Source organism: Gigantopelta aegis, chromosome 1 (genome assembly GCF_016097555.1).
Source record: "Gigantopelta aegis isolate Gae_Host chromosome 1, Gae_host_genome, whole genome shotgun sequence".
Lineage (NCBI taxonomy): Eukaryota > Metazoa > Mollusca > Gastropoda > Neomphalida > Peltospiridae > Gigantopelta > Gigantopelta aegis.
In genome coordinates, this window is record NC_054699.1 from 5,662,163 (window position 1) to 5,687,329 (window position 25,167).

At 39.1% G+C, this 25,167-nt stretch overlaps 1 protein-coding gene across 1 annotated transcript in view; it reads left to right on the forward strand.

Moving 5' to 3' along the window:
- The window catches only part of LOC121368709 (multidrug resistance-associated protein 5-like), an 83,086-nt gene that overhangs the window by 26,954 nt on the left and 30,965 nt on the right, over positions 1-25,167 (forward strand). Inside the window, exons 11-19 of the mRNA XM_041493458.1 lie at positions 4,664-4,771; positions 6,064-6,175; positions 8,070-8,281; positions 10,494-10,565; positions 12,336-12,460; positions 19,784-19,856; positions 20,599-20,802; positions 21,354-21,531; positions 24,290-24,436. Coding sequence (XP_041349392.1) covers positions 4,664-4,771; positions 6,064-6,175; positions 8,070-8,281; positions 10,494-10,565; positions 12,336-12,460; positions 19,784-19,856; positions 20,599-20,802; positions 21,354-21,531; positions 24,290-24,436 — 1,231 coding nt within the window. The remainder of the gene's footprint in view (positions 1-4,663; positions 4,772-6,063; positions 6,176-8,069; positions 8,282-10,493; positions 10,566-12,335; positions 12,461-19,783; positions 19,857-20,598; positions 20,803-21,353; positions 21,532-24,289; positions 24,437-25,167) is intronic.

Here is a 25,167-nt window from a genome sequence, read left to right on the forward strand (position 1 = left end):
TACACGTGTGTAAGACATAAACAGGCTTTGTACATTCGACCCTAACGCAGGTGTTTAAGCCTTGTAACTGTATATAGTTACACGTGTGTAAGACATAAACAGGTGTTTAAGCCTTGTAACTGTATATAGTTACACGTGTGTAAGACATAAACAGGTGTTTAAGCCTTGTAACTGTATATAGTTACACGTGTGTAAGACATAAACAGGTGTTTAAGCCTTGTAAATGTATATAGTTACACGTGTGTAAGACATAAACAGGCTTTGTACATTCGACCCTAATGCAGGTATTTAAGCATTGTAAATGTATATAGTTACACGTGTGTAAGACATAAACAGGTGTTTAAGCCTTGTAACTGTATATAGTTACACGTGTGTAAGACATAAACAGGTGTTTAAGCCTTGTAAATGTATATAGTTACACGTGTGTAAGACATAAACAGGCTTTGTACATTCGACCCTAACGCAGGTGTTTAAGCCTTGTAACTGTATATAGTTACACGTGTGTAAGACATAAACAGGCTTTGTACATTCGACCCTAACGCAGGTGTTTAAGCCTTGTAAATGTATATAGTTACACGTGTGTAAGACATAAACAGGCTTTGTACATTCGACCCTAACGCAGGTGTTTAAGCCTTGTAACTGTATATAGTTACACGTGTGTAAGACATAAACAGGCTTTGTACATTCGACCCTAACGCAGGTGTTTAAGTCTTGTAAATGTATATAGTTACACGTGTGTAAGACATAAACAGGCTTTGTACATTCGACCCTAATGCAGGTGTTTAAGCCTTGTAACTGTATATAGTTACACGTGTGTAAGACATAAACAGGGTTTGTACATTCGACCCTAACGCAGGTGTTTAAGCCTTGTAACTGTATATAGTTACACGTGTGTAAGACATAAACAGGCTTTGTACATTCGACCCTAACGCAGGTGTTTAAGCCTTGTAAATGTATATAGTTACACGTGTGTAAGACATAAACAGGCTTTGTACATTCGACCCTAACGCAGGTGTTTAAGCCTTGTAACTGTATATAGTTGCACGTGTGTAAGACATAAACAGGCTTTGTACATTCGACCCTAACGCAGGTGTTTAAGCCTTGTAACTGTATATAGTTACACGTGTGTAAGACATAAACAGGTGTTTAAGCCTTGTAACTGTATATAGTTACACGTGTGTAAGACATAAACAGGCTTTGTACATTCGACCCTAACGCAGGTGTTTAAGCCTTGTAACTGTATATAGTTACGTGTGTAAGACATAAACAGGCTTTGTACATTCGACCCTAATGCAGGTGTTTAAGCCTTGTAACTGTTTATAGTTGCACGTGTGTAAGACATAAACAGGGTTTGTACATTCGACCCTAATGCAGGTGTTTAAGCCTTGTAACTGTATATAGTTACACGTGTGTAAGACATAAACAGGCTTTGTACATTCGACCCTAACGCAGGTGTTTAAGCCTTGTAACTGTATATAGTTGCACGTGTGTAAGACATAAACAGGGTTTGTACATTCGACCCTAATGCAGGTGTTTAAGCCTTGTAACTGTATATAGTTACACGTGTGTAAGACATAAACAGGTGTTTAAGCCTTGTAAATGTATATAGTTACACGTGTGTAAGACATAAACAGGGTTTGTACATTCGACCCTAATGCAGGTGTTTAAGCCTTGTAACTGTATATAGTTACACGTGTGTAAGACATAAACAGGGTTTGTACATTCGACCCTAATGCAGGTGTTTAAGCCTTGTAACTGTATATAGTTACACGTGTGTAAGACATAAACAGGGTTTGTACATTCGACCCTAACGCAGGTGTTTAAGCCTTGTAACTGTATATAGTTACACGTGTGTAAGACATAAACAGGGTTTGTACATTCGACCCTAACGCAGGTGTTTAAGCCTTGTAACTGTATATAGTTACACGTGTGTAAGACATAAACAGGCTTTGTACATTCGACCCTAACGCAGGTGTTTAAGCCTTGTAAATGTATATAGTTACACGTGTGTAAGACATAAACAGGCTTTGTACATTCGACCCTAACGCAGGTGTTTAAGCCTTGTAACTGTATATAGTTGCACGTGTGTAAGACATAAACAGGCTTTGTACATTCGACCCTAACGCAGGTGTTTAAGCCTTGTAACTGTATATAGTTGCACGTGTGTAAGACATAAACAGGCTTTGTACATTCGACCCTAACGCAGGTGTTTAAGCCTTGTAACTGTATATAGTTACACGTGTGTAAGACATAAACAGGTGTTTAAGCCTTGTAACTGTATATAGTTACACGTGTGTAAGACATAAACAGGCTTTGTACATTCGACCCTAACGCAGGTGTTTAAGCCTTGTAACTGTATATAGTTACGTGTGTAAGACATAAACAGGCTTTGTACATTCGACCCTAATGCAGGTGTTTAAGCCTTGTAACTGTATATAGTTGCACGTGTGTAAGACATAAACAGGGTTTGTACATTCGACCCTAATGCAGGTGTTTAAGCCTTGTAACTGTATATAGTTACATGTGTGTAAGACATAAACAGGCTTTGTATATTCGACCCTAATGCAGGTGTTTAAGCCTTGTAACTGTATATAGTTACACGTGTGTAAGACATAAACAGGCTTTGTACATTCGACCCTAATGCAGGTGTTTAAGCCTTGTAACTGTATATAGTTCCACGTGTGTAAGACATAAACAGGCTTTGTACATTCGACCCTAACGCAGGTGTTTAAGCCTTGTAACTGTATATAGTTGCACGTGTGTAAGACATAAACAGGGTTTGTACATTCGACCCTAACGCAGGTGTTTAAGCCTTGTAACTGTATATAGTTACACGTGTGTAAGACATAAACAGGTGTTTAAGCCTTGTAAATGTATATAGTTACACGTGTGTAAGACATAAACAGGCTTTGTACATTCGACCCTAATGCAGGTGTATAAGCCTTGTAACTGTATATAGTTACACGTGTGTAAGACATAAACAGGGTTTGTACATTCGACCCTAATGCAGGTGTTTAAGCCTTGTAACTGTATATAGTTACACGTGTGTAAGACAAACGGGTGTTTAAGCCTTGTAACTGTATATAGTTACACGTGTGTAAGACATAAACAGGTGTTTAAGCCTTGTAAATGTATATAGTTACACGTGTGTAAGACATAAACAGGTGTTTAAGCCTTGTAAATGTATATAGTTACACGTGTGTAAGACATAAACAGGCTTTGTACATTCGACCCTAATGCAGGTGTTTAAGCCTTGTAACTGTATATAGTTACACGTGTGTAAGACATAAACAGGCTTTGTACATTCGACCCTAATGCAGGTGTTTAAGCCTTGTAACTGTATATAGTTACACGTGTGTAAGACATAAACAGGCTTTGTACATTCGACCCTAATGCAGGTGTTTAAGCCTTGTAAATGTATATAGTTACACGTGTGCAAGACATAAACAGGTGTTTAAGCCTTGTAAATGTATATAGTTACACGTGTGTAAGACATAAACAGGCTTTGTACATTCGACCCTAATGCAGGTGTTTAAGCCTTGTAACTGTATATAGTTACACGTGTGTAAGACAAACGGGTGTTTAAGCCTTGTAACTGTATATAGTTACACGTGTGTAAGACATAAACAGGTGTTTAAGCCTTGTAAATGTATATAGTTACACGTGTGTAAGACATAAACAGGTGTTTAAGCCTTGTAAATGTATATAGTTACACGTGTGTAAGACATAAACAGGCTTTGTACATTCGACCCTAATGCAGGTGTTTAAGCCTTGTAACTGTATATAGTTACACGTGTGTAAGACATAAACAGGCTTTGTACATTCGACCCTAATGCAGGTGTTTAAGCCTTGTAACTGTATATAGTTACACGTGTGTAAGACATAAACAGGCTTTGTACATTCGACCCTAATGCAGGTGTTTAAGCCTTGTAAATGTATATAGTTACACGTGTGCAAGACATAAACAGGTGTTTAAGCCTTGTAAATGTATATAGTTACACGTGTGTAAGACATAAACAGGCTTTGTACATTCGACCCTAATGCAGGTGTTTAAGCCTTGTAACTGTATATAGTTACACGTGTGTAAGACATAAACAGGCTTTGTACATTCGACCCTAATGCAGGTGTTTAAGCCTTGTAAATGTATATAGTTACACGTGTGTAAGACATAAACAGGCTTTGTACATTCGACCCTAATGCAGGTGTTTAAGCCTTGTAACTGTATATAGTTACACGTGTGTAAGACATAAACAGGCTTTGTACATTCGACCCTAATGCAGGTGTTTAAGCCTTGTAACTGTATATAGTTACACGTGTGTAAGACATAAACAGGCTTTGTACATTCGACCCTAATGCAGGTGTTTAAGCCTTGTAAATGTATATAGTTACACGTGTGTAAGACATAAACAGGCTTTGTACATTCGACCCTAATGCAGGTGTTTAAGCCTTGTAACTGTATATAGTTACACGTGTGTAAGACATAAACAGGTGTTTAGGCCTTGTAACTGTATATAGTTACACGTGTGTAAGACATAAACAGGTGTTTAAGCCTTGTAACTGTATATAGTTACACGTGTGTAAGACATAAACAGGCTTTATAAATTCCACCCACAATGTTTTGTGAAACTGGCCCCTTGTCTAGTGTGGATTCTTTTTTTTCTAGGCCTTCACCATAATAGCCCTGCTGTATTCGATCAGCCTCTCTCTGGGTCTGGCGACACATGGAGTGAGGACATTGGCTGAGGCCACCGTGGCAGCACGTAGGTACAAGGTAACACACCACCATTATTTTTGTTTCCCAGTCAAAATCATTGTTTATTAAAATTCAAAATCTGGCCTGTCCTATGGCACTAACTAACAATGGTTATTTGTTAGAGAGCGTGTAGGTGGTTGGTGGCAGACATTGATGTTTAAGGGGAGCTATATATATCGCTCTCACTCCAGAGACCCTCATGAGACTAGTTTTTAAAAAAAAGTTTTAGTGTCCCTTAACACGTGAATTTATATGTGGTATCAGTTTGGTAATATGTTAGATTGCAGGAGGTGGCTCCCAATAAACTAACATAGAGGAGCCTCAATGTTTTTCATGGTGAGGTCTGCAATGGATGATGGAAAATATTGGTGATTTGATTGTCATATTAGATGATTAAAAAACCCTAACAGATTAAAAGTATTGTTGTAATAAGAAGGGAACTAATCAAAGTGGGTATTGTTTTGTAAATATGTGAACAGTATTTTGCAGAAAATTGATGATTTACAATGATAATTGTTTTGTAGAAAAAGACATAAAAAGCACAATGATAACATTAGCATCATATCATTCATATCGTTCATACCATCCCAGCTAGTTGTCAAACCATACATACCTCTGAGATTTGAAAATTGGCATAAGCCTTTTATGGGTTGGTTAGTTATACATGTATCTACATAGCTGGCATTAATAGCTTAATCTGAATAGTTGTACAGTACAATAAGATAGAAAGCAAAAGCTGCATATGAAATTCATTGTCAAAAAGCATATTGTGTATTTTGCTACATGTCAATTTCGAGCAGCATTGAATAAAATAATTTATATTTTAACATGCAGTGAAATATCTGAAAATATCAGTGAAATAAAAGTGTTATCAGTCACTCGGTGATGATAACACATTTTAGAGTGAATATTTCACTTTCACTCTAAAATGTGTTATCATCACTGTAGAAAGTATTATCTTCACTGTAAGAAAGCCGGAACTATTTTACTGCTGGCATTTGAAAAGTAAAGGTAAATTGCCAAAAGTTATATAATAAAAATAAAAAGTTTGTGTTTTTTTTGTCAAATATGATTTATATCTGATCTCGCGAAGTTTGCAATCATAACACACACTCGTCATGCAAACAAGACTCGTGAGATATGATTGCAAACTTCACTCGATGAGATATAAATCATATTTGACAAAAAACATGAAATATCCTCTATGAAGCTTACATGTTGACAAGTTATTTTTAATTCTCAAAAATGTGTAGGCAAAACCTGATCAAGGAATAAATTAGCTTCAATCCTCTTGTTTTATTATTATTTAGGAAATTCTACTGATGGATGAGATTGCTGATGGCCAAAGGGAGATAACTGAAGATGGGGTATCTGTGAAGATGAGCAACGCGACTTTCAGCTGGGAGGGACAAGATGATGATGGTGGGTTAAACAGGAGTATAGTTATTACATATTGGAGTATAATTTGTTTTACATCATGGATTATAATGTGTATTACACCATGAAGTATATTGTATATTACATCATGAAGTATATTGTGTAATACATGACAAAGTATGTGTATTACATCATGAAGTATATTGTTTATTACATCATGACATATAATGTGTAATACATCATGAAGTGTATTAAATCATGAAGTATGTGTATTAAATCATAATTTATGTATATTACATCATGAAGTAAAATGTTTATTACTTATTAAGTACATGTATAACTTGTATTTCATCATGGAGTATAATGTATTTTACATGAAGTATAATGTGTATATGAGGTATAATTTATATTACATCATGAAGAATAATGTGTATTACATCATGAAGTATAATTTATATTACTTTATGAAGAATAATGTGTATTACTTTATGAAGTATAATTTATATTACTTTATGAAGAATAATGTGTATTACATCATGAAGTATCATTGTAAATTGACGATCAAAAGAAAGTATACCAATTATTTTTATTAAAAATAAACACAATACACGTTCATGGAAGGTTAGATAGGTTCCAGTATTGTTCGTTATAATGCAATCAGTGACGAATAGTCGCACATTGCTGCGTTTGGGTGATGCCGCACGTGCAAAATGAGTTTATTCATCAAATTTATACTGCACGAGAAGCATGATACTCTTGCACAAAAGGGTGCCATTGCTTAGAACATGCCTCAGTCAACAGTAAAACACCAGAGAACATGACAAGGCTAACTGCTGAAGAAAGAGAGAGAGCTTTTGGTATGGTGCAGTTGGCTGTGAGTTATGCCCATGTGGCAAGAATCCTGAATTGCACAAAACTGACGATCACCAGGTTGATACAGCGTTACAGGGTGACTGGCAGGACTGCAGACAGACTATGAAGTGGAAGACTCCGCATCACAACAGCCAACGAGGTCCGCCATCTCCACATCTTGCACTTACGTAACAGATTCCTCACTATGACGTCATCTGCAGCGACTGGCCTTGGACACGTCATCAGTCGTCACACTGTACCTCATCGACTACGACAGTCTATCGACCATTCAGAGGGATGACATTGACGATGTAACATTGACTTCGATGTTGACGTTGGGCACATCAGTTTCAACGTTGGCAACATCGGAACTGGCAACGTGTACTCTTTTCTGATGAGAGCAGGTTCCAGTTATTCAGAGATGATGGCAGGACTCGGATATGTCGACGTGCAGGAGAGAGAATAGCTCCGTGCTGTGTTCAGGAGACTGAACTGTTTGGTGGTGAATTTGTGATGGTTTGGGGCAGTATCTGTGGCCAACAGCAGACAGACCGTATTGTCATTGACGGAAATCTGTCCGATGTCGGGTCCATGCTTGCATACTTGCACATGGTGGACATACACGCTATTGAAACGTGTTCTTTGTGGTCAAATTTATTCACCTTCATTTTGAGTGGTCCTTTATGAAATCGCACATTTCACCCCTAGTGCTGTTGTGAACTGTGATATTATAATTTTATGGGTTTTATTGAGTATACTCATGTTTATTTATCGCCAAATTATTATACTTTCAAAATATAACATTTGCATCAACTTGTGTTTTGTGTTGTTTTTAATACTTTGAAAAAATAATTGATATACTTTCTTTTGATCGTCATTTTATATTAATCATGAAGTATAATGTATATTACATCAGGAAGTATTATTTTTATTACATCATGAAGTAGGATGTGTATTACATTATGGTGTATAATATGTATTACTTCTTGGAATACAATTTGTATTACAATGTTCATAAAGTATAATATATATGATATCATGGAGTATTAGGTATATTACATTGTGGAATATAATGTATATTGCACAGATGACATAAGTGTGGAAGCTATGATTGGAGGAATCTCAAAAGAGGAAATTCTTCAGTCATTCAGGAAGCGATTAGCAAGTACGCACAAAGAAGAAACCCACACTGAGGTTGACGATAATGAAGAAATGGAAAACAGCACTCCATTGTTGGGGAGCCTAACTACAGTAGAGAAAACAACATCTCTTGCTGAGATTGACTTTATTATTAAAACGGTACAATATGTTTTATTCTTTACTTTCTTAATCAGCTGTTTGTACAAGCAGGGCAGAATGGTAAATGTTGACCACTTAAACAAATCATTTCAGTAATTGTTTTGTATATGACTTTTCATTTTATTTCAACTTATTTTCGTGCTTATATCCAGTTAAGGTTCAAGCATGCTGTCCTGGGCACACACTCGGCTATCTGGGCTGTCTGTCCAGGACAGTGGGCTAGTTGTTAGTTGGTTAGTGGCTAGTGAGAGAGAAGAGGATGTAGTGGCCTTACACCTACCCATTGAGCCCTTGAGAACTCGCTCTGGGATGGAGCCGGTACCGGGCTGCAAATCCTATACTTACCAGCCTGTAGTCCGATGGCTTAACCACTGCACCACCGAGGCCTGTTGTATATAACAGTTACTATTTTTGCCCATGCTACAGCCTATAATTTGAAAAAGAATACTTGGCAGGGATGAATTTAATTATATTATTTTGGATAACAGGTTTATCAAAGGTCACAACGATATTTCTGTAAAAATGAAAAAATAATCAAAGCAGCACTGCAGGTTAAGCCTGGTGCTTGTAAAACGTTTAGAGTCTAGACTCTTAGTCTGAGACACTAACGTCATGACAACGCCATACAAAGTGTATGTGTTTGACGTTATCAGAGATGGAGTCTGGACTCTTAGTCTGAGACACTAACGTCATGACAACGCCATACAAAGTGTATGTGTGTGACGTTATCAGAGATGGAGTCTGGACTCTTAGTCTGAGACACTAACGTCATGACAACGCCATACAAAGTGTATGTGTGTGACGTTATCAGAGATGGAGTCTGGACTCTTAGTCTGAGACACTAACGTCATGACAACGCCATACAAAGTGTATGTGTTTGACGTTATCAGAGATGGAGTCTGGACTCTTAGTCTGAGACACTAACGTCATGACAACGCCATACAAAGTGTATGTGTGTGACGTTATCTGAGATGGAGTCTGGACTCTTAGTCTGAGACACTAACGTCATGACAACGCCATACAAAGTGTATGTGTGTGACGTTATCAGAGATGGAGTCTGGACTCTTAGTCTGAGACACTAACGTCATGACAACGCCATACAAAGTGTATGTGTTTGACGTTATCAGAGATGGAGTCTGGACTCTTAGTCTGAGACACTAACGTCATGACAACGCCATACAAAGTGTATGTGTTTGACGTTATCAGAGATGGAGTCTGGACTCTTAGTCTGAGACACTAACGTCATGACAACGCCATACAAAGTGTATGTGTTTGACGTTATCAGAGATGGAGTCTGGACTCTTAGTCTGAGACACTAACGTCATGACAACGCCATACAAAGTGTATGTGTGTGACGTTATCAGAGATGGAGTCTGGACTCTTAGTCTGAGACACTAACGTCATGACAACGCCATACAAAGTGTATGTGTGTGACGTTATCAGAGAATGAGTCTGGACTGGCAGATAGTGGTACTGTAAATTAATATAGAGAAGTCTTTCAAACAAAATGGTACATTGTACCAATCTCAATGAAACAATATAGAAAAATATATTGCCTTGTTATGACACTGCTAGTTTGTAAATAATCTATATATACTCATTCTTGTTCTAGCCAATGCACCACGACTGGTATACTAAAGGCCATGGTATGTGCTGTTCTGTCTGTGGGACAGTGCATGTAAAAAATCCCTTAGTGTTAATGGGAAAATGTATGTGCTATTCTGTCTTTGGGAAAATGCATATAAAACATTTTTTGTTTTTGCTAATGGAAAGTTATAGTTTGTTTTGTTTAACGACACCACTAAAAAACATTATTTATTAATCATCAGCTATTGGATGTCATACTTTTGGTAATTTTGACATTCTTAAAGAGGAAACTAGCTGCATGTTTTTTTGCTGCTAATGGAAAAATGTAGCGGGTTTCCTCTACAACTATGAGTCAAAATTACCAAATGTTTGACATTTAGTAGCTGATGATTAATAAATCAGTGTACTCTACTGGTGTCCTTAAACAAAACAAACTAAAAAAAAAATTGCATTTATGAAAACTACTAAAATGCTCATTTGGCTAGGATTTGTTACACATTGGTTTGTAACGATAATTTTTTTCACCTTACAACAGAAGAATGTTTGGGTTTTTTTTTTACCATATTTTAAAAACAAATGTTGAAAACGTCAACTGTTCCATAAGAGTGTTGAGTGTTTGTTTCAGGGTGAGCTTGTCGGTATCTGTGGAATGAGGGGCAGCGGGAAATCGTCTGTTCTCTCAGCCTTACTTGGACAGGTATGTACTATAATGTAGGGCCTCAACGTGTCCACAATATCAGACTCAAGTACTCATTGGTCAAACTCGACACAGACCCGAGTACCCGACACTTGCTCGACTAGATGGTAATGAGACTAAGGAATAAAGTAAAATAGCAATATGCATCTTAATCCCAGCTCTGAACATGGACACTTGCTCGACTAGATGGTAATGAGACTAAGGAATAAAGTAAAATAGCAATATGCATCTTAATCCCAGCTCTGAACATGGACACTTGCTCGACTAGATGATAATGAGACTAAGGAATAAAGTAAAATAGCAATATGCATCTTAATCCCAGCTCTGAACATGGACACTTGCTCGACTAGATGGTAATGAGACTAAGGAATAAAGTAAAATAGCAATATGCATCTTAATCCCAGCTCTGAACATGGACACTTGCTCGACTAGATGGTAATGAGACTAAGGAATAAAGTAAAATAGCAATATGCATCTTAATCCCAGCTCTGAACATGGACACTTGCTCGACTAGATGATAATGAGACTAAGGAATAAAGTAAAATAGCAATATGCATCTTAATCCCAGCTCTGAACATGGACACTTGCTCGACTAGATGATAATGAGACTAAGGAATAAAGTAAAATAGCAATATGCATCTTAATCCCAGCTCTGAACATGGACACTTGCTCGACTAGATGGTAATGAGACTAAGGAATAAAGTAAAATAGCAATATGCATCTTAATCCCAGCTCTGAACATGGATGCCAAATCATTGTATTGCATTCCACACATTCCACTTTAAATCTGTTTTCCCTCCATGTTTCGTAACCCTCCATAACTAGAGGCAAACATACACATGGCAAACTGATGTAAATAAAATACAATTAAATGAAAGTGCTCTTCCTTGCACGGGTACTCAAGGCCTGCGAACGGACTCGAGTCTTGCTAGTCTTGCTAGACCCGACCCACTCCCGACCCTACTGTCTTGTCTGTCCATCAGACTCTGTGTCTGTCTCTCTGTTCGTCTATCCATCCATCTGTCTATTTACATATCTGTTTATCCATCTTATCTTTTTAGTCATATGACCTTCCATTCATCCATTTATCTGTCCATCCATTTATCCATCTGTCTGACAACTTATTCATCTGTTTTTACATCCAACCATCCATTTTATCCATCCATCATTTGTCCACTTAACCACCTGTCTGTCCATTTATTCATCTGTGTCCAGTTTTCCATCTGTCTGGCCATTCAGCCATTCTGCCATCCATTTATCCATCTGTTTGTCAATCCATCCATATGTCTGTCCGTTCACACATCTGTCCATCCATTCTACCATCTATTTTTCAATCTATTTGTCTGCCTATCCATCCATCCATATGTCTGTCTATTCTACCGTCCATTTATCCATGCAAGGCTTCTAAAATACGGTAACATGACACCCGTGGCTATTGTTTTTCACTGTTGGGCAAGCTAGTAAAAAATTTTTAAAAAAAAGGTCCCCATGGCTATTGTTTTTCACTGTTGGGCAAGCTAGTTATAAAAACCAAAAAAAAACCCACACAAGCAGAAATGTCAACATTTCAGTTTCTAAAAAATTCATGAACATACCAGTTTAATTTTATTCAAATCAAATGTGAACAGACAAATCCTATTTCTAATAAACCCGTCATTTTGACACTGGTACTCAAAGATTTGTTTTCTAAGTAATACACTGTTGGCATAATGCAAACAGTAACCAGTTGAATAGTAGGTTATATGAGCAAATTTCTTTCTGTTTTTTCAGATGAAGTTGCAGTCGGGGAAATTTGCGGTTAAAGGTCGGATTGCGTATGTCAGTCAGGAACCATGGATAATCAACGGAACAGCTCGTGAAAACATTTTATTTGGGAAAGTGAAGGATGAAGAAAGGTTAGTAAATATGTAATAATAATAATAATAATAATAGATTTTTATTTCAGATCAGTGATTCATAGAAAATATTTAAACATCACATACAAAACTGATTACATATATAAAGTAGCTTGTGCCAGCAATTTACACACAGATTTGACGTACACATTTGTACACCGCGGGTGGGCAAGTAGGTCGTTTGAGGTTGTTTAGATTCTGCTCTTCAGCGAATATATGCTGTTGAGCGAAGTAAACCACCAAAGCTTTTTACTCAATGACTGACAAACATCTTGCTGGCACTGTATGGTCGTCGTTGTCCGATCATCCATCGGTATGCATTATTATAACATATGTTAAGATCCTTCATGGTATCCTGTGTAAATTTCACCCATACTGCACCCGCGTACAAATTACTACAATAACTCACAAATAATTGTGTTTTAACAGATTCTGAACATTTTGTAAATCGCCGCAACAACATGTTTGCATGTACACAAAGGGCTCTATACTGTCGTTTAATGTCTTTATCGTCTTTCATGTTTTTGCATATAATATGGCCTAGATATTTATAGTTGTGAACAAATTTCAGTACATCACCACACAAATATATCGAAGGCACATTGATCAACTTTAGAGTTTCCATTACCATATATTGCCGTGTATTAGCCGACTTTTGAAGTCTAGAAATACTTTCCAAAAGAAGAGAGTCGGCTTATACAAGGAGGCAACAAATTGGTCCATAAAATTCTGATTGAAAACACTCCCGATCCCGACTTACAAATTTTGATCAGACCCTTACAGCGTTTCACAGCTTATGTAACAATAATTTGTATACAATATAAATAATACACCCCGTCATGCAATATTATGTAGTTTTTTGTTCTTGAATGCATTAATAGTTTGATGAATAATAATAAAAATTACTTGTTTTATTGTCATTTCAATGGTAAAAACGTGTTCCGCCATCTTTGTTTGACACCTCTGTCTATATCATTTTGTAAGCTCTTATTTGATTGGATTACACAATTTTGTGTAAACAACAGCCATGGACCACAGAATCGTTTTTCTGTGTGGAGGGGAAAACAGGGATTAAACATGCCTTAATGAGTTTATTATTTGCTGTCCAGCGAATAATTTAATTACTTATGTGCAATGATATGTTGTTACAGCTTGAATTGTTTATTTTCCTGTTATGATTTATCGGTGCTAAATTATTTTTGCACGGCATGGAAGACGTTAGCATTGCGATGACAATTACCGTGTCTAATAATTAAAGGGGAAAAAAGTACAGTGAAAAAGAAAAGCACAAGTCTATTTGTTGACAGTATTATTGAAACCAATACAATATACAACTGGACAAAAGATGACTTCGGCTTATACACGAGGCCGATGATTTTGTACTTGATATTTAGGGTCAAACTAAGAGGTCGGCTTATACAAGGAGTCGGCTAATACACGGCAATATACGGTATATGTGAGAGTATTTTGTAACTATCACTTATGTTAAATACAGGTGTATGTGTAGAAATTTATTGCAGGGGGGATCTTTAACACCGGCAAGTGAAGAGAACATTTTGTTTTCAAAGTCTTGATGAGCGATATTTTTAGACAATTGAAAATTAATTAGCAACTACTGTTTAATGTTTTAAAATTGAGTAGCGATCTCTGAAACTTGTGTACCGAATCGCAATGAGTTACTGAACAAAATGTTCACTGGGTTTGGTTCAAGCTCCCCAAGAAAATATATTTAAAAGGAAGAAATGTTTTTGAGCAGGGTTGTTCCACTCCCTCCCCCAATCCCTTTCCCCCTTCACAGTTGCCTATAGATAATGCATAATACGTTGAATTTCGTCATGTGTAGCTGTACATTACTTGGTACTTTAGGTTCAGGGGGGAGAATTATAACTGGGGGTGGGATTTAGTTTTGTCGGTTGAATTTCGTCATGTGTACCTGTACATTACTTGGTACTTTAGGTTCAGGGGGGAGAATTATAACTGGGGGTGGGATTTAGTTTTGTCGGTTGAATTTCGTCATGTGTACCTGTACATTACTTGGTACTTTAGGTTCAGGGGGGAGAATTATAACTGGGGGTGGGATTTAGTTTTGTCGGTTGAATTTCGTCATGTGTACCTGTACATTACTTGGTACTTTAGGTTCAGGGGGGAGAATTATAACTGGGGGTGGGATTTAGTTTTGTCGGTTGAATTTCGTCATGTGTACCTGTACATTACTTGGTACTTTAGGTTCAGGGGGGAGAATTATAACTGGGGTTGGGATTTAGTTTTGTTGGTTGAATTTCGTCATGTGTAGCTGTACATTACTTGGTACTTTAGGTTCAGGGGGGAGAATTATAACTGGGGGTGGGATTTAGTTTTGTCGGTTGAATTTCGTCATGTGTACCTGTACATTACTTGGTACTTTAGGTTCAGGGGGGAGAATTATAACTGGGGGTGGGATTTAGTTTTGTCGGTTGAATTTCGTCATGTGTAGCTGTACATTACTTGGTACTTTAGGTTCAGGGGGGAGAATTATAACTGGGGGTGGGATTTAGTTTTGTCGGTTGAATTTCGTCATGTGTACCTGTACATTACTTGGTACTTTAGGTTCAGTGGGGGAGAATTATAACTGGGGGTGGGATTTAGTTTTGTCGGTTGAATTTCGTCATGTGTAGCTGTACATTACTTGGTACTTTAGGTTCAGGGGGGAGAATTATAACTGGGGGTGGGATTTAGTTTTGTCGGTTGAATTTCGTCATGTGTACCTGTACATTACTTGGTACTTTAGGTTCAGGGGGGAGAATTATAACTGGGGGTGGGATTTAGTTTTGTCGGTTGAATTTCGTCATGTGTACCTGTACATTACTTGGTACTTTAGGTTCAGGGGGGAGAATTATAACTGGGGGTGGGATTTAGTTTTGTCGGTTGAATTTCGTCATGTGTACCTGTACATTACTTGGTACTTTAGGTTCAGGGGGGAGAATTATAACTGAGGGTGGGATTTAGTTTTGTCGGTTGAATTTCGTCATGTGTACCTGTACATTACTTGGTACTTTAGGTTCAGGGGGGAGAATTATAACTGGGGGTGGGATTTAGTTTTGTCGGTTGAATTTCGTCATGTGTACCTGTACATTACTTGGTACTTTAGGTTCAGGGGGGAGAATTATAACTGGGGTTGGGATTTAGTTTTGTCGGTTGAATTTTGTCATGTGTAGCTGTACATTACTTGGTACTTTAGGTTCAGGGGGGAGAATTATAACTGGGGGTGGGATTTAGTTTTGTCGGTTGAATTTCGTCATGTGTACCTGTACATTACTTGGTACTTTAGGTTCAGGGGGGAGAATTATAACTGGGGGTGGGATTTAGTTTTGTCGGTTGAATTTCGTCATGTGTAGCTGTACATTACTTGGTACTTTAGGTTCAGGGGGGAGAATTATAACTGGGGGTGGGATTTAGTTTTGTCGGTTGAATTTCGTCATGTGTACCTGTACATTACTTGGTACTTTAGGTTATGGGGGGAGAATTATAACTGGGGGTGGGATTTAGTTTTGTCGGTTGAATTTCGTCATGTGTACCTGTACATTACTTGGTACTTTAGGTTCAGGGGGGAGAATTATAACTGGGGGTGGGATTTAGTTTTGTCGGTTGAATTTCATCATGTGTACCTGTACATTACTTGGTACTTTAGGTTCAGTGGGGGAGAATTATAACTGGGGGTGGGATTTAGTTTTGTCGGTTGAATTTCGTCATGTGTAGCTGTACATTACTTGGTACTTTAGGTTCAGGGGGGAGAATTATAACTGGGGGTGGGATTTAGTTTTGTCGGTTGAATTTCGTCATGTGTACCTGTACATTACTTGGTACTTTAGGTTCAGGGGGGAGAATTATAACTGGGGGTGGGATTTAGTTTTGTCGGTTGAATTTCGTCATGTGTACCTGTACATTACTTGGTACTTTAGGTTCAGGGGGGAGAATTATAACTGGGGGTGGGATTTAGTTTTGTCGGTTGAATTTCGTCATGTGTACCTGTACATTACTTGGTACTTTAGGTTCAGGGGGGAGAATTATAACTGGGGGTAGGATTTAGTTTTGTCGGTTGAATTTCGTCATGTGTAGCTGTACATTACTTGGTACTTTAGGTTCAGGGGGAGAATTATAACTGGGGGTGGGATTTAGTTTTGTCGGTTGAATTTCGTCATGTGTACCTGTACATTACTTGGTACTTTAGGTTCAGGGGGGAGAATTATAACTGGGGGTGGGATTTAGTTTTGTCGGTTGAATTTCGTCATGTGTAGCTGTACATTACTTGGTACTTTAGGTTCAGGGGGGAGAATTATAACTGGGGGTGGGATTTAGTTTTGTCGGTTGAATTTCGTCATGTGTACCTGTACATTACTTGGTACTTTAGGTTCAGGGGGGAGAATTATAACTGGGGGTGGGATTTAGTTTTGTCGGTTGAATTTCGTCATGTGTACCTGTACATTACTTGGTACTTTAGGTTCAGGGGGGAGAATTATAACTGGGGGTGGGATTTAGTTTTGTCGGTTGAATTTCGTCATGTGTACCTGTACATTACTTGGTACTTTAGGTTCAGGGGGGAGAATTATAACTGAGGGTGGGATTTAGTTTTGTCGGTTGAATTTCGTCATGTGTACCTGTACATTACTTGGTACTTTAGGTTCAGGGGGGAGAATTATAACTGGGGGTGGGATTTAGTTTTGTCGGTTGAATTTCGTCATGTGTACCTGTACATTACTTGGTACTTTAGGTTCAGGGGGGAGAATTATAACTGGGGTTGGGATTTAGTTTTGTCGGTTGAATTTTGTCATGTGTAGCTGTACATTACTTGGTACTTTAGGTTCAGGGGGAGAATTATAACTGGGGGTGGGATTTAGTTTTGTCGGTTGAATTTCGTCATGTGTACCTGTACATTACTTGGTACTTTAGGTTCAGGGGGGAGAATTATAACTGGGGGTGGGATTTAGTTTTGTCGGTTGAATTTCGTCATGTGTAGCTGTACATTACTTGGTACTTTAGGTTCAGGGGGGAGAATTATAACTGGGGGTGGGATTTAGTTTTGTCGGTTGAATTTCGTCATGTGTACCTGTACATTACTTGGTACTTTAGGTTATGGGGGGAGAATTATAACTGGGGGTGGGATTTAGTTTTGTCGGTTGAATTTCGTCATGTGTACCTGTACATTACTTGGTACTTTAGGTTCAGGGGGGAGAATTATAACTGGGGGTGGGATTTAGTTTTGTCGGTTGAATTTCATCATGTGTACCTGTACATTACTTGGTACTTTAGGTTCAGTGGGGGAGAATTATAACTGGGGGTGGGATTTAGTTTTGTCGGTTGAATTTCGTCATGTGTAGCTGTACATTACTTGGTACTTTAGGTTCAGGGGGGAGAATTATAACTGGGGGTGGGATTTAGTTTTGTCGGTTGAATTTCGTCATGTGTACCTGTACATTACTTGGTACTTTAGGTTCAGGGGGGAGAATTATAACTGGGGGTGGGATTTAGTTTTGTCGGTTGAATTTCGTCATGTGTACCTGTACATTACTTGGTACTTTAGGTTCAGGGGGGAGAATTATAACTGGGGGTGGGATTTAGTTTTGTCGGTTGAATTTCGTCATGTGTACCTGTACATTACTTGGTACTTTAGGTTCAGGGGGGAGAATTATAACTGGGGGTAGGATTTAGTTTTGTCGGTTGAATTTCGTCATGTGTAGCTGTACATTACTTGGTACTTTAGGTTCAGGGGGAGAATTATAACTGGGGGTGGGATTTAGTTTTGTCGGTTGAATTTCGTCATGTGTACCTGTACATTACTTGGTACTTTAGGTTCAGGGGGGAGAATTATAACTGGGGGTGGGATTTAGTTTTGTCGGTTGAATTTCGTCATGTGTAGCTGTACATTATTTGGTACTTTAGGTTCAGGGGGGAGAATTATAACTGGGGGTGGGATTCAGTTTTGTCGGTTGAATTTCGTCATGTGTACCTGTACATTACTTGGTACTTTAGGTTCAGGGGGGAGAATTATAACTGGGGATGAGATTTAGTTTTGTCGGTTGAATTTCGTCATGTGTACCTGTACATTACTTGGTACTTAGGTTCAGGGGGGAGAATTATAACTGAGGGTAGGATTTAGTTTTGTCGGTTGAATTTCATCATATGTAGCTGTACATTACTTGGTACTTTAGGTTCAGGGGGGAGAATTATAACTGGGGGTGGGATTTAGTTTTGTCGGTTGAATTTCGTCATGTGTACCTGTACATTACTTGGTACTTTAGGTTCAGGGGGGGAGAATTATAACTGAGGGTAGGATTTAGGTTTGTCGGTTGAATGCTCACCTGAGGTGTTTGCATTGCAGGATCAAACAACTGATTGGGTATTTTCTAGTTCCAACCAGTGCATCACAACTGGTCAAAAGCCATTGTATGTGCTATCCTGTCTGTGGGATGGTGCATATAAAATAGCCCTTGCTATTAATGGAAAAATGTAGCATGTTTCCTCTCTAAGACTATATGTACAAATTACCAAATGTTTGACATCCAATAGCCAATTAGTGTGCTCTAGTGGTGTCGTTAAACAAAAAAAACTTTTAACTGATCTGAGCACTTCAGGCAAGCATTCTACAATTTGAGCTAGATCCCACCCCCGCAAACAAGAAAAGTGTCCAGGCCAAAACTATTTTCTTTTCAACTTAACCTGACCATAGACTAGTGGCATATTCCCCTAAATCAACACATTTTATTTACGGTTATATGGCGTCAGACATATGGTTAAGGACCACACAGATATTAAGAGAGGAAACCCGCTGTTGCCACTTCATGCGCTACTCTTTTCGATTAACAAGGGAGCTTTTATGTGCACTATCCTACAGGCAGGGTAGTACATACCACAGCCTTTGATATACCAGTCGAGGTGCACTTGCTGGAACGAGAAATAACCCAATGGGCCCACCAATGGGGATCGATCCCACACCAACCCGCATCGAGCGAGCACCTTACCACTAGGCTACGTCCCACCCCCTAAAAAACCAGGATGGCATAGATTTAACAGCAGTAAAGACAAGACGTTTGGACCGATCAGCAAAGGGAAAAGAAAAAAGTTTCAGTCATGTGACAGCAATAGGATACAAATGACTCATTGGAAGACTTTAGCCATCCCATTGGCTGTTGGAATATTCGGACCAGACTACTTTCATAGGTGAAATATGCCATTTCTTTGAGGTCAGGTTAAGTATTCATAAAAGAGAAAGTTTTCTACAGTTAGTTTCATGGTTAACAGCAGATAATGTGTGTTTGTTGAATAGCTGTGTTGTGATTTCTCTTTCAGGTACAAGGCTGTTATTGAAGCATGTTGTTTGGACAAGGACTTTGATACTTTCGGAGCTGGCGATTGTGTTGAAGTAAGTCCATGGACAGTCAAGAATTCAAAACAAAAGTGATGTGTTATATGTTTATGAATTGATTTTAGAAAAAAATCAAATATCCCATTTGGTCTTAATAATTTTACTAATTGGCAGTACCTTTTTAAGTGGTGTCTTTTACAATACATGTTTCCACAGCAGTGATGTCATTAAGAATAGACATAGCAGATGAAAAAGGGTAAAAGTTACAAAATATTTTCACTGGTCAAGAGAATTAAAAGAACCTAGAAAAGTTACTAATAATCCGTGAACAATTACTAGTCCTTCTACTATTGGGGCATTCCGAGAAGTTGAAATCTGTGTAGGTTGTAGCAAGCTGATACAGAATACATATTACCTGGTATGTTGTCTTATCATGGTATCATGGCGAAATAACCTGAGAGCCTCTTATTTCAATTGGGTGACATTTACCTAAAATGACTGGCCCGGGGGAATAGCATAATTTAAATTGTACTTGTCCACAGTGATTTCTACTCGCATGGGGTGAGGGGGCAAGTGTTTGTTTCTGTCCCTAGAAAATGAAATTGTAGCTAATAATTATCATCAGGTGGATAATGAAGCCTGTTAAGACATTAACAGGTCATTGTTAATATCATTATACATTTTTAAACCTCTGTGTTTGTTTTTAAGATCGGTGCATAGGGTCTGAACATTAGCAGTTACCTACATTGTAATTGAAGACATATCAAAGATGATATTTTAAATCTTGTTTATGTTTCAGATCGGTGAGCGAGGTCTGAACATCAGCGGGGGCCAGAAGCAGCGGATCAGCCTGGCACGCGCCCTCTACAGTGACAGCGACATCTACCTACTCGACGACCCCATGTCGTCCCTCGACATCCACATCGGCCGCCACGTCTTCACACATGGTATCAAGAAGCTGCTCAAGGGGAAAACGGTGCTCTTCGTCACGCACCATCTCGAAGTAAGACATTGAGAAATTGTAGGGAATTTTCTCCCAGTGGTAAAGCACTGTCTTGATGCGCGGTTGGTTTGGGATCGGTCCCCATCTGTGCACCACGACTGGTATATCAAAGGTCGTGGTATGTGCTATCCTGTTTTTGGGATGGTGCATATAAAAGATTCCTTGCTACTAATGGAAACATGTAGCAGGCTTCCTCTCCAAGACTGTAAAAATTACCAAATGTTTGACATCCAATAGCCGATGATTAATAAATCAATGTGCTCTAGTGGTGTTGTTAAACAAAAAAACAAACAGATGGGGAGTCACTTGTATTTATTTATTATATTTATTTCAGTATCTGAGCTGACGTATTATATTTATTTCAGTATCTGAGCCGGTATATTATATTTATTTCAGTATCTGAGCCAGTGTATTATATTTATTTCGGTATCTGAGCAGACGTATTATATTTATTTCGGTATCTGAGCCGGCGTATTATATTTATTTCGGTATCTGAGCCGGCATATTATATTTATTTCGGTATCTGAGCCGGCGTATTATATTTATTTCAGTATCTGAGCCGGTGTCACCTGGTGGTGCTGATGAACGGTGGTCGGATCGTCGAGATGGGGAGTCACTCGGAGCTGATCGACGCCAACTGCGACTACTCTGACCTGATGTCGCTCTACTACAGCAAGTACGAACAAATCCAGAAAGAGAGAATTAAGTCTACCAACTTCAGCAGAGAGGGTACGTGTTGCCAGGGTAACCAGGTGTCTGTACATAAAAACATTACTACCGGCCACTTTGGAATAATAATTGGTACCGGCCACTTTGGTATAATAATTGGTACCGGCCACTGTGGTATAATAATTGGTACCGGCCACTGTGGTATAATAATTGGTACCGGCCACTGTGGTATAATAATTGGTACCGGCCACTTTGGTATAATAATTGGTACCGGCCACTGTGGTATAATAATTGGTACCGGCCACTTTGGTATAATAATTGGTACCGGCCACTGTGGTATAATAATTGGTACCGGCCACTGTGGTATAATAACTTGGTACCGGCCACTGTGGTATAATATTGGTATTGGTACCGGCCACTGTGGTATAATAATTGGTACCGGCCACTGTGGTATAATTGGTACCGGCCATGTGGTACCGGCCACTGTGGTATAATAATTGGTACCGGCCACTGTGGTGTAATAATTGGTACCGGCCACTGTGGTGTAATCATTGGTACCGGCCACTGTGGTATAATGATTGGTACCGGCCACTGTGGTGTAATGTGGTATAATTGGTACCGGCCACTGTGGTGGTACCGGCCACTGTGGTGTAATAATTGGTACCGGCCACTGTGGTATAATGATTGGTACCGGCCACTGTGGTATAATAATTGGTACCGGCCACTGTGGTATAATAATTGGTACCGGCCACTGTGGTGTAATAATTGGTACCGGCCACTGTGGTGTAATAATTGGTACCGGCCACTGTGGTGTAATAATTGGTACCGGCCACTGTGGTATAATAATTGGTACCGGCCACTGTGGTATAATAATTGGTACCGGCCACTGTGGTGTAATAATTGGTACCGGCCACTGTGGTGTAATAATTGGTACCGGCCACTGTGGTGTAATAATTGGTACCGGCCACTGTGGTGTAATAATTGGTACCGGCCACTGTGGTGTAATGTGGTAATTGGTACCGGCCACTGTGGTAATAATAATAATAATTGGTACCGGCCACTGTGGTATAATAATTGGTACCGGCCACTGTGGTATAATAATTGGTACCGGCCACTGTGGTATAATAATTGGTACCGGCCACTGTGGTGTAATAATTGGTACCGGCCACTGTGGGTATTGGTACCGGCCACTAATAATTGGTACCGGCCACTTGGGTATAATAATTGGTACCGGCCACTGTGGTATAATAATTGGTACCGGCCACTGTGGTATAATAATTGGTACCGGCCACTGTGGTGTAATAATTGGTACCGGCCACTGTGGTGTACCGGCCACTGTGGTATAATAATTGGTACCGGCCACTGTGGTATAATAATTGGTACCGGCCACTGTGGTATAATAATTGGTACCGGCCACTGTGGTATAATAATTGGTACCGGCCACTGTGGTATAATAATTGGTACCGGCCACTGTGGTATAATAATTGGTACCGGCCACTGTGGTATAATAATTGGTACCGGCCACTGTGGTATAATAATTGGTACCGGCCACTGTGGTATAATAATTGGTACCGGCCACTGTGGTATAATAATTGGTACCGGCCACTGTGGTATAATGATTGGTACCGGCCACTGTACCGGCCACTGTGGTATAATGATTGGTACCGGCCACTGTGGTATAATGATTGGTACCGGCCACTGTGGTATAATGATTGGTACCGGCCACTGTGGTATAATGATTGGTACCGGCCACTGTGGTATAATGATTGGTACCGGCCACTGTGGTATAATGATTGGTACCGGCCACTGTGGTATAATGATTGGTACCGGCCACTGTGGTATAATGATTGGTACCGGCCACTGTGGTATAATAATTGGTACCGGCCACTGTGGTATAATAATTGGTACCGGCCACTGTGGTATAATAATTAAGCCATTTTCTCGGTCTTATTGCGGGGTGGGACGTAGCCCAGTGGTAAAGCGCTCACTTGATGCGTGGTCAGGTTGGGATCGATCCCCGTTGGTGGGCACATTGGGCTATTTCTCGTTCCAGCCAGTGCACCACAACTGGTATATCAAAGGTGGTGGTATGTGCTATCCTGTCTGTGGGAAAGTGCATATCATAGATCCCTTGCTGCATTAAAAAACATTTAGTGGGTTTTCTTTGATATGTCAAAATTACCAAATGTTTTACATCCAATAGCCGATGATTAATGAATCAATGTGCTCTAGTGGTGTCGTTAAACAAACCAAACTTCTTTTTTTTGGCCTTATTGTAAATGACACCTCCCACTCAGAATTAAATCAGGCTTTCTCAGCAGAGAGGGTAAGTGTTGCTAGGGTAACCATGTTACTATAGATGAAAATATAAAAACCAGCCTCTTTGGTAATATTTAAAAAATTTCACACAGTCGATTATGGATTTTTATAATTGATCGTATCACATCTGTGGAACTAAACCGATCAATTTTCAATTATAATCAATCATTGGATCAACACTAGACTCTTAACACATCGTCCCAGTAATAACATATCGTCCCAGTAATAACACATCCATAATAACTCACTAAGTATTGTAAATTGTATTTTAAGTCATGAAATACACATTTGAAGATGTCAGTGTTTTCAGTGTTTGTTTTATTTTTTTAATTATGATAAAAAAAAATCAGATCTCACTACTCCATTGTAATAACATGTCCATAATAACTCACTAAATGTTGTAAATTGCACTATAAAGTTATTAAATACAAATTTGAAGTACATGTATGCATAATTTTCAGGGATGGTTTTTTTTCAATTATGATAATTTTGATTTCAGGGCGCACTACTCCGCAGCGTGGGTTTTCCCGACTGTCGCGGAAGGTGCTGAGTCGCCAGCTGAGTCGGATGACAACGACGGAGGGACTACAGCATCAGTACAGCATCATCTCCACAAGCAGCACCGTGTATGGCGACTACGACTACGGTACGTCGCGGCATTCGGTCGTCAGCCACACCAAGCTGAAACAGATAACGTAAATACTCAAGTAGAAGCCTGCCTTGAACACAAGCCAGGGACTAGACGTAGCCTAGTGGTAGAGCGCTCGGTTGGTTTGGGATCGATCCCCGTCAGTGGGCCCATTGAGCTATTTCTCGTTCCAGTCAGTGCATCACGACTGGTACATCAAAAGCTGTGGTATGTGCTATCCTGTCTATGGGATGGTGTATATAAAAGATCGCTTGCTGCTAATCGAAAAGCGTACCCATGAAGTGACCACAACAGGTTTCCTCCCTCAATATCTGTGTGGTCCTTAACCATGTGTCCCGACACCATATAACTGTAAATAAAATGTGTTGAGTGTGTCGTTAAATAAACCATTTTCCGTCCTTTCTTGAACAGAAGCCTGCCTTGATTAGAAAAGCATCTCAGAGGGTTGCGAAAACAATAGTTAGTTTGTTTTCACACGACTAAAGATAATTGATTTATTAATCATCGGCTATTGGATGTCAAACATTTGGTAATTTCGACATATTGTCTTAGAGAGGAAACCCAGTATATTTTTCCATTAGTAGCACGAGACCTTTTTATATACACCATTCCTCAAATAGGATAACACATACCACGAATATGAGATGAAATAGATACCGTAAATACTTGGGTTGAGGCCTGCCAGTGGAGGATCCAGAAAATCCATTTAGTGGGGCCCCCCAATGACT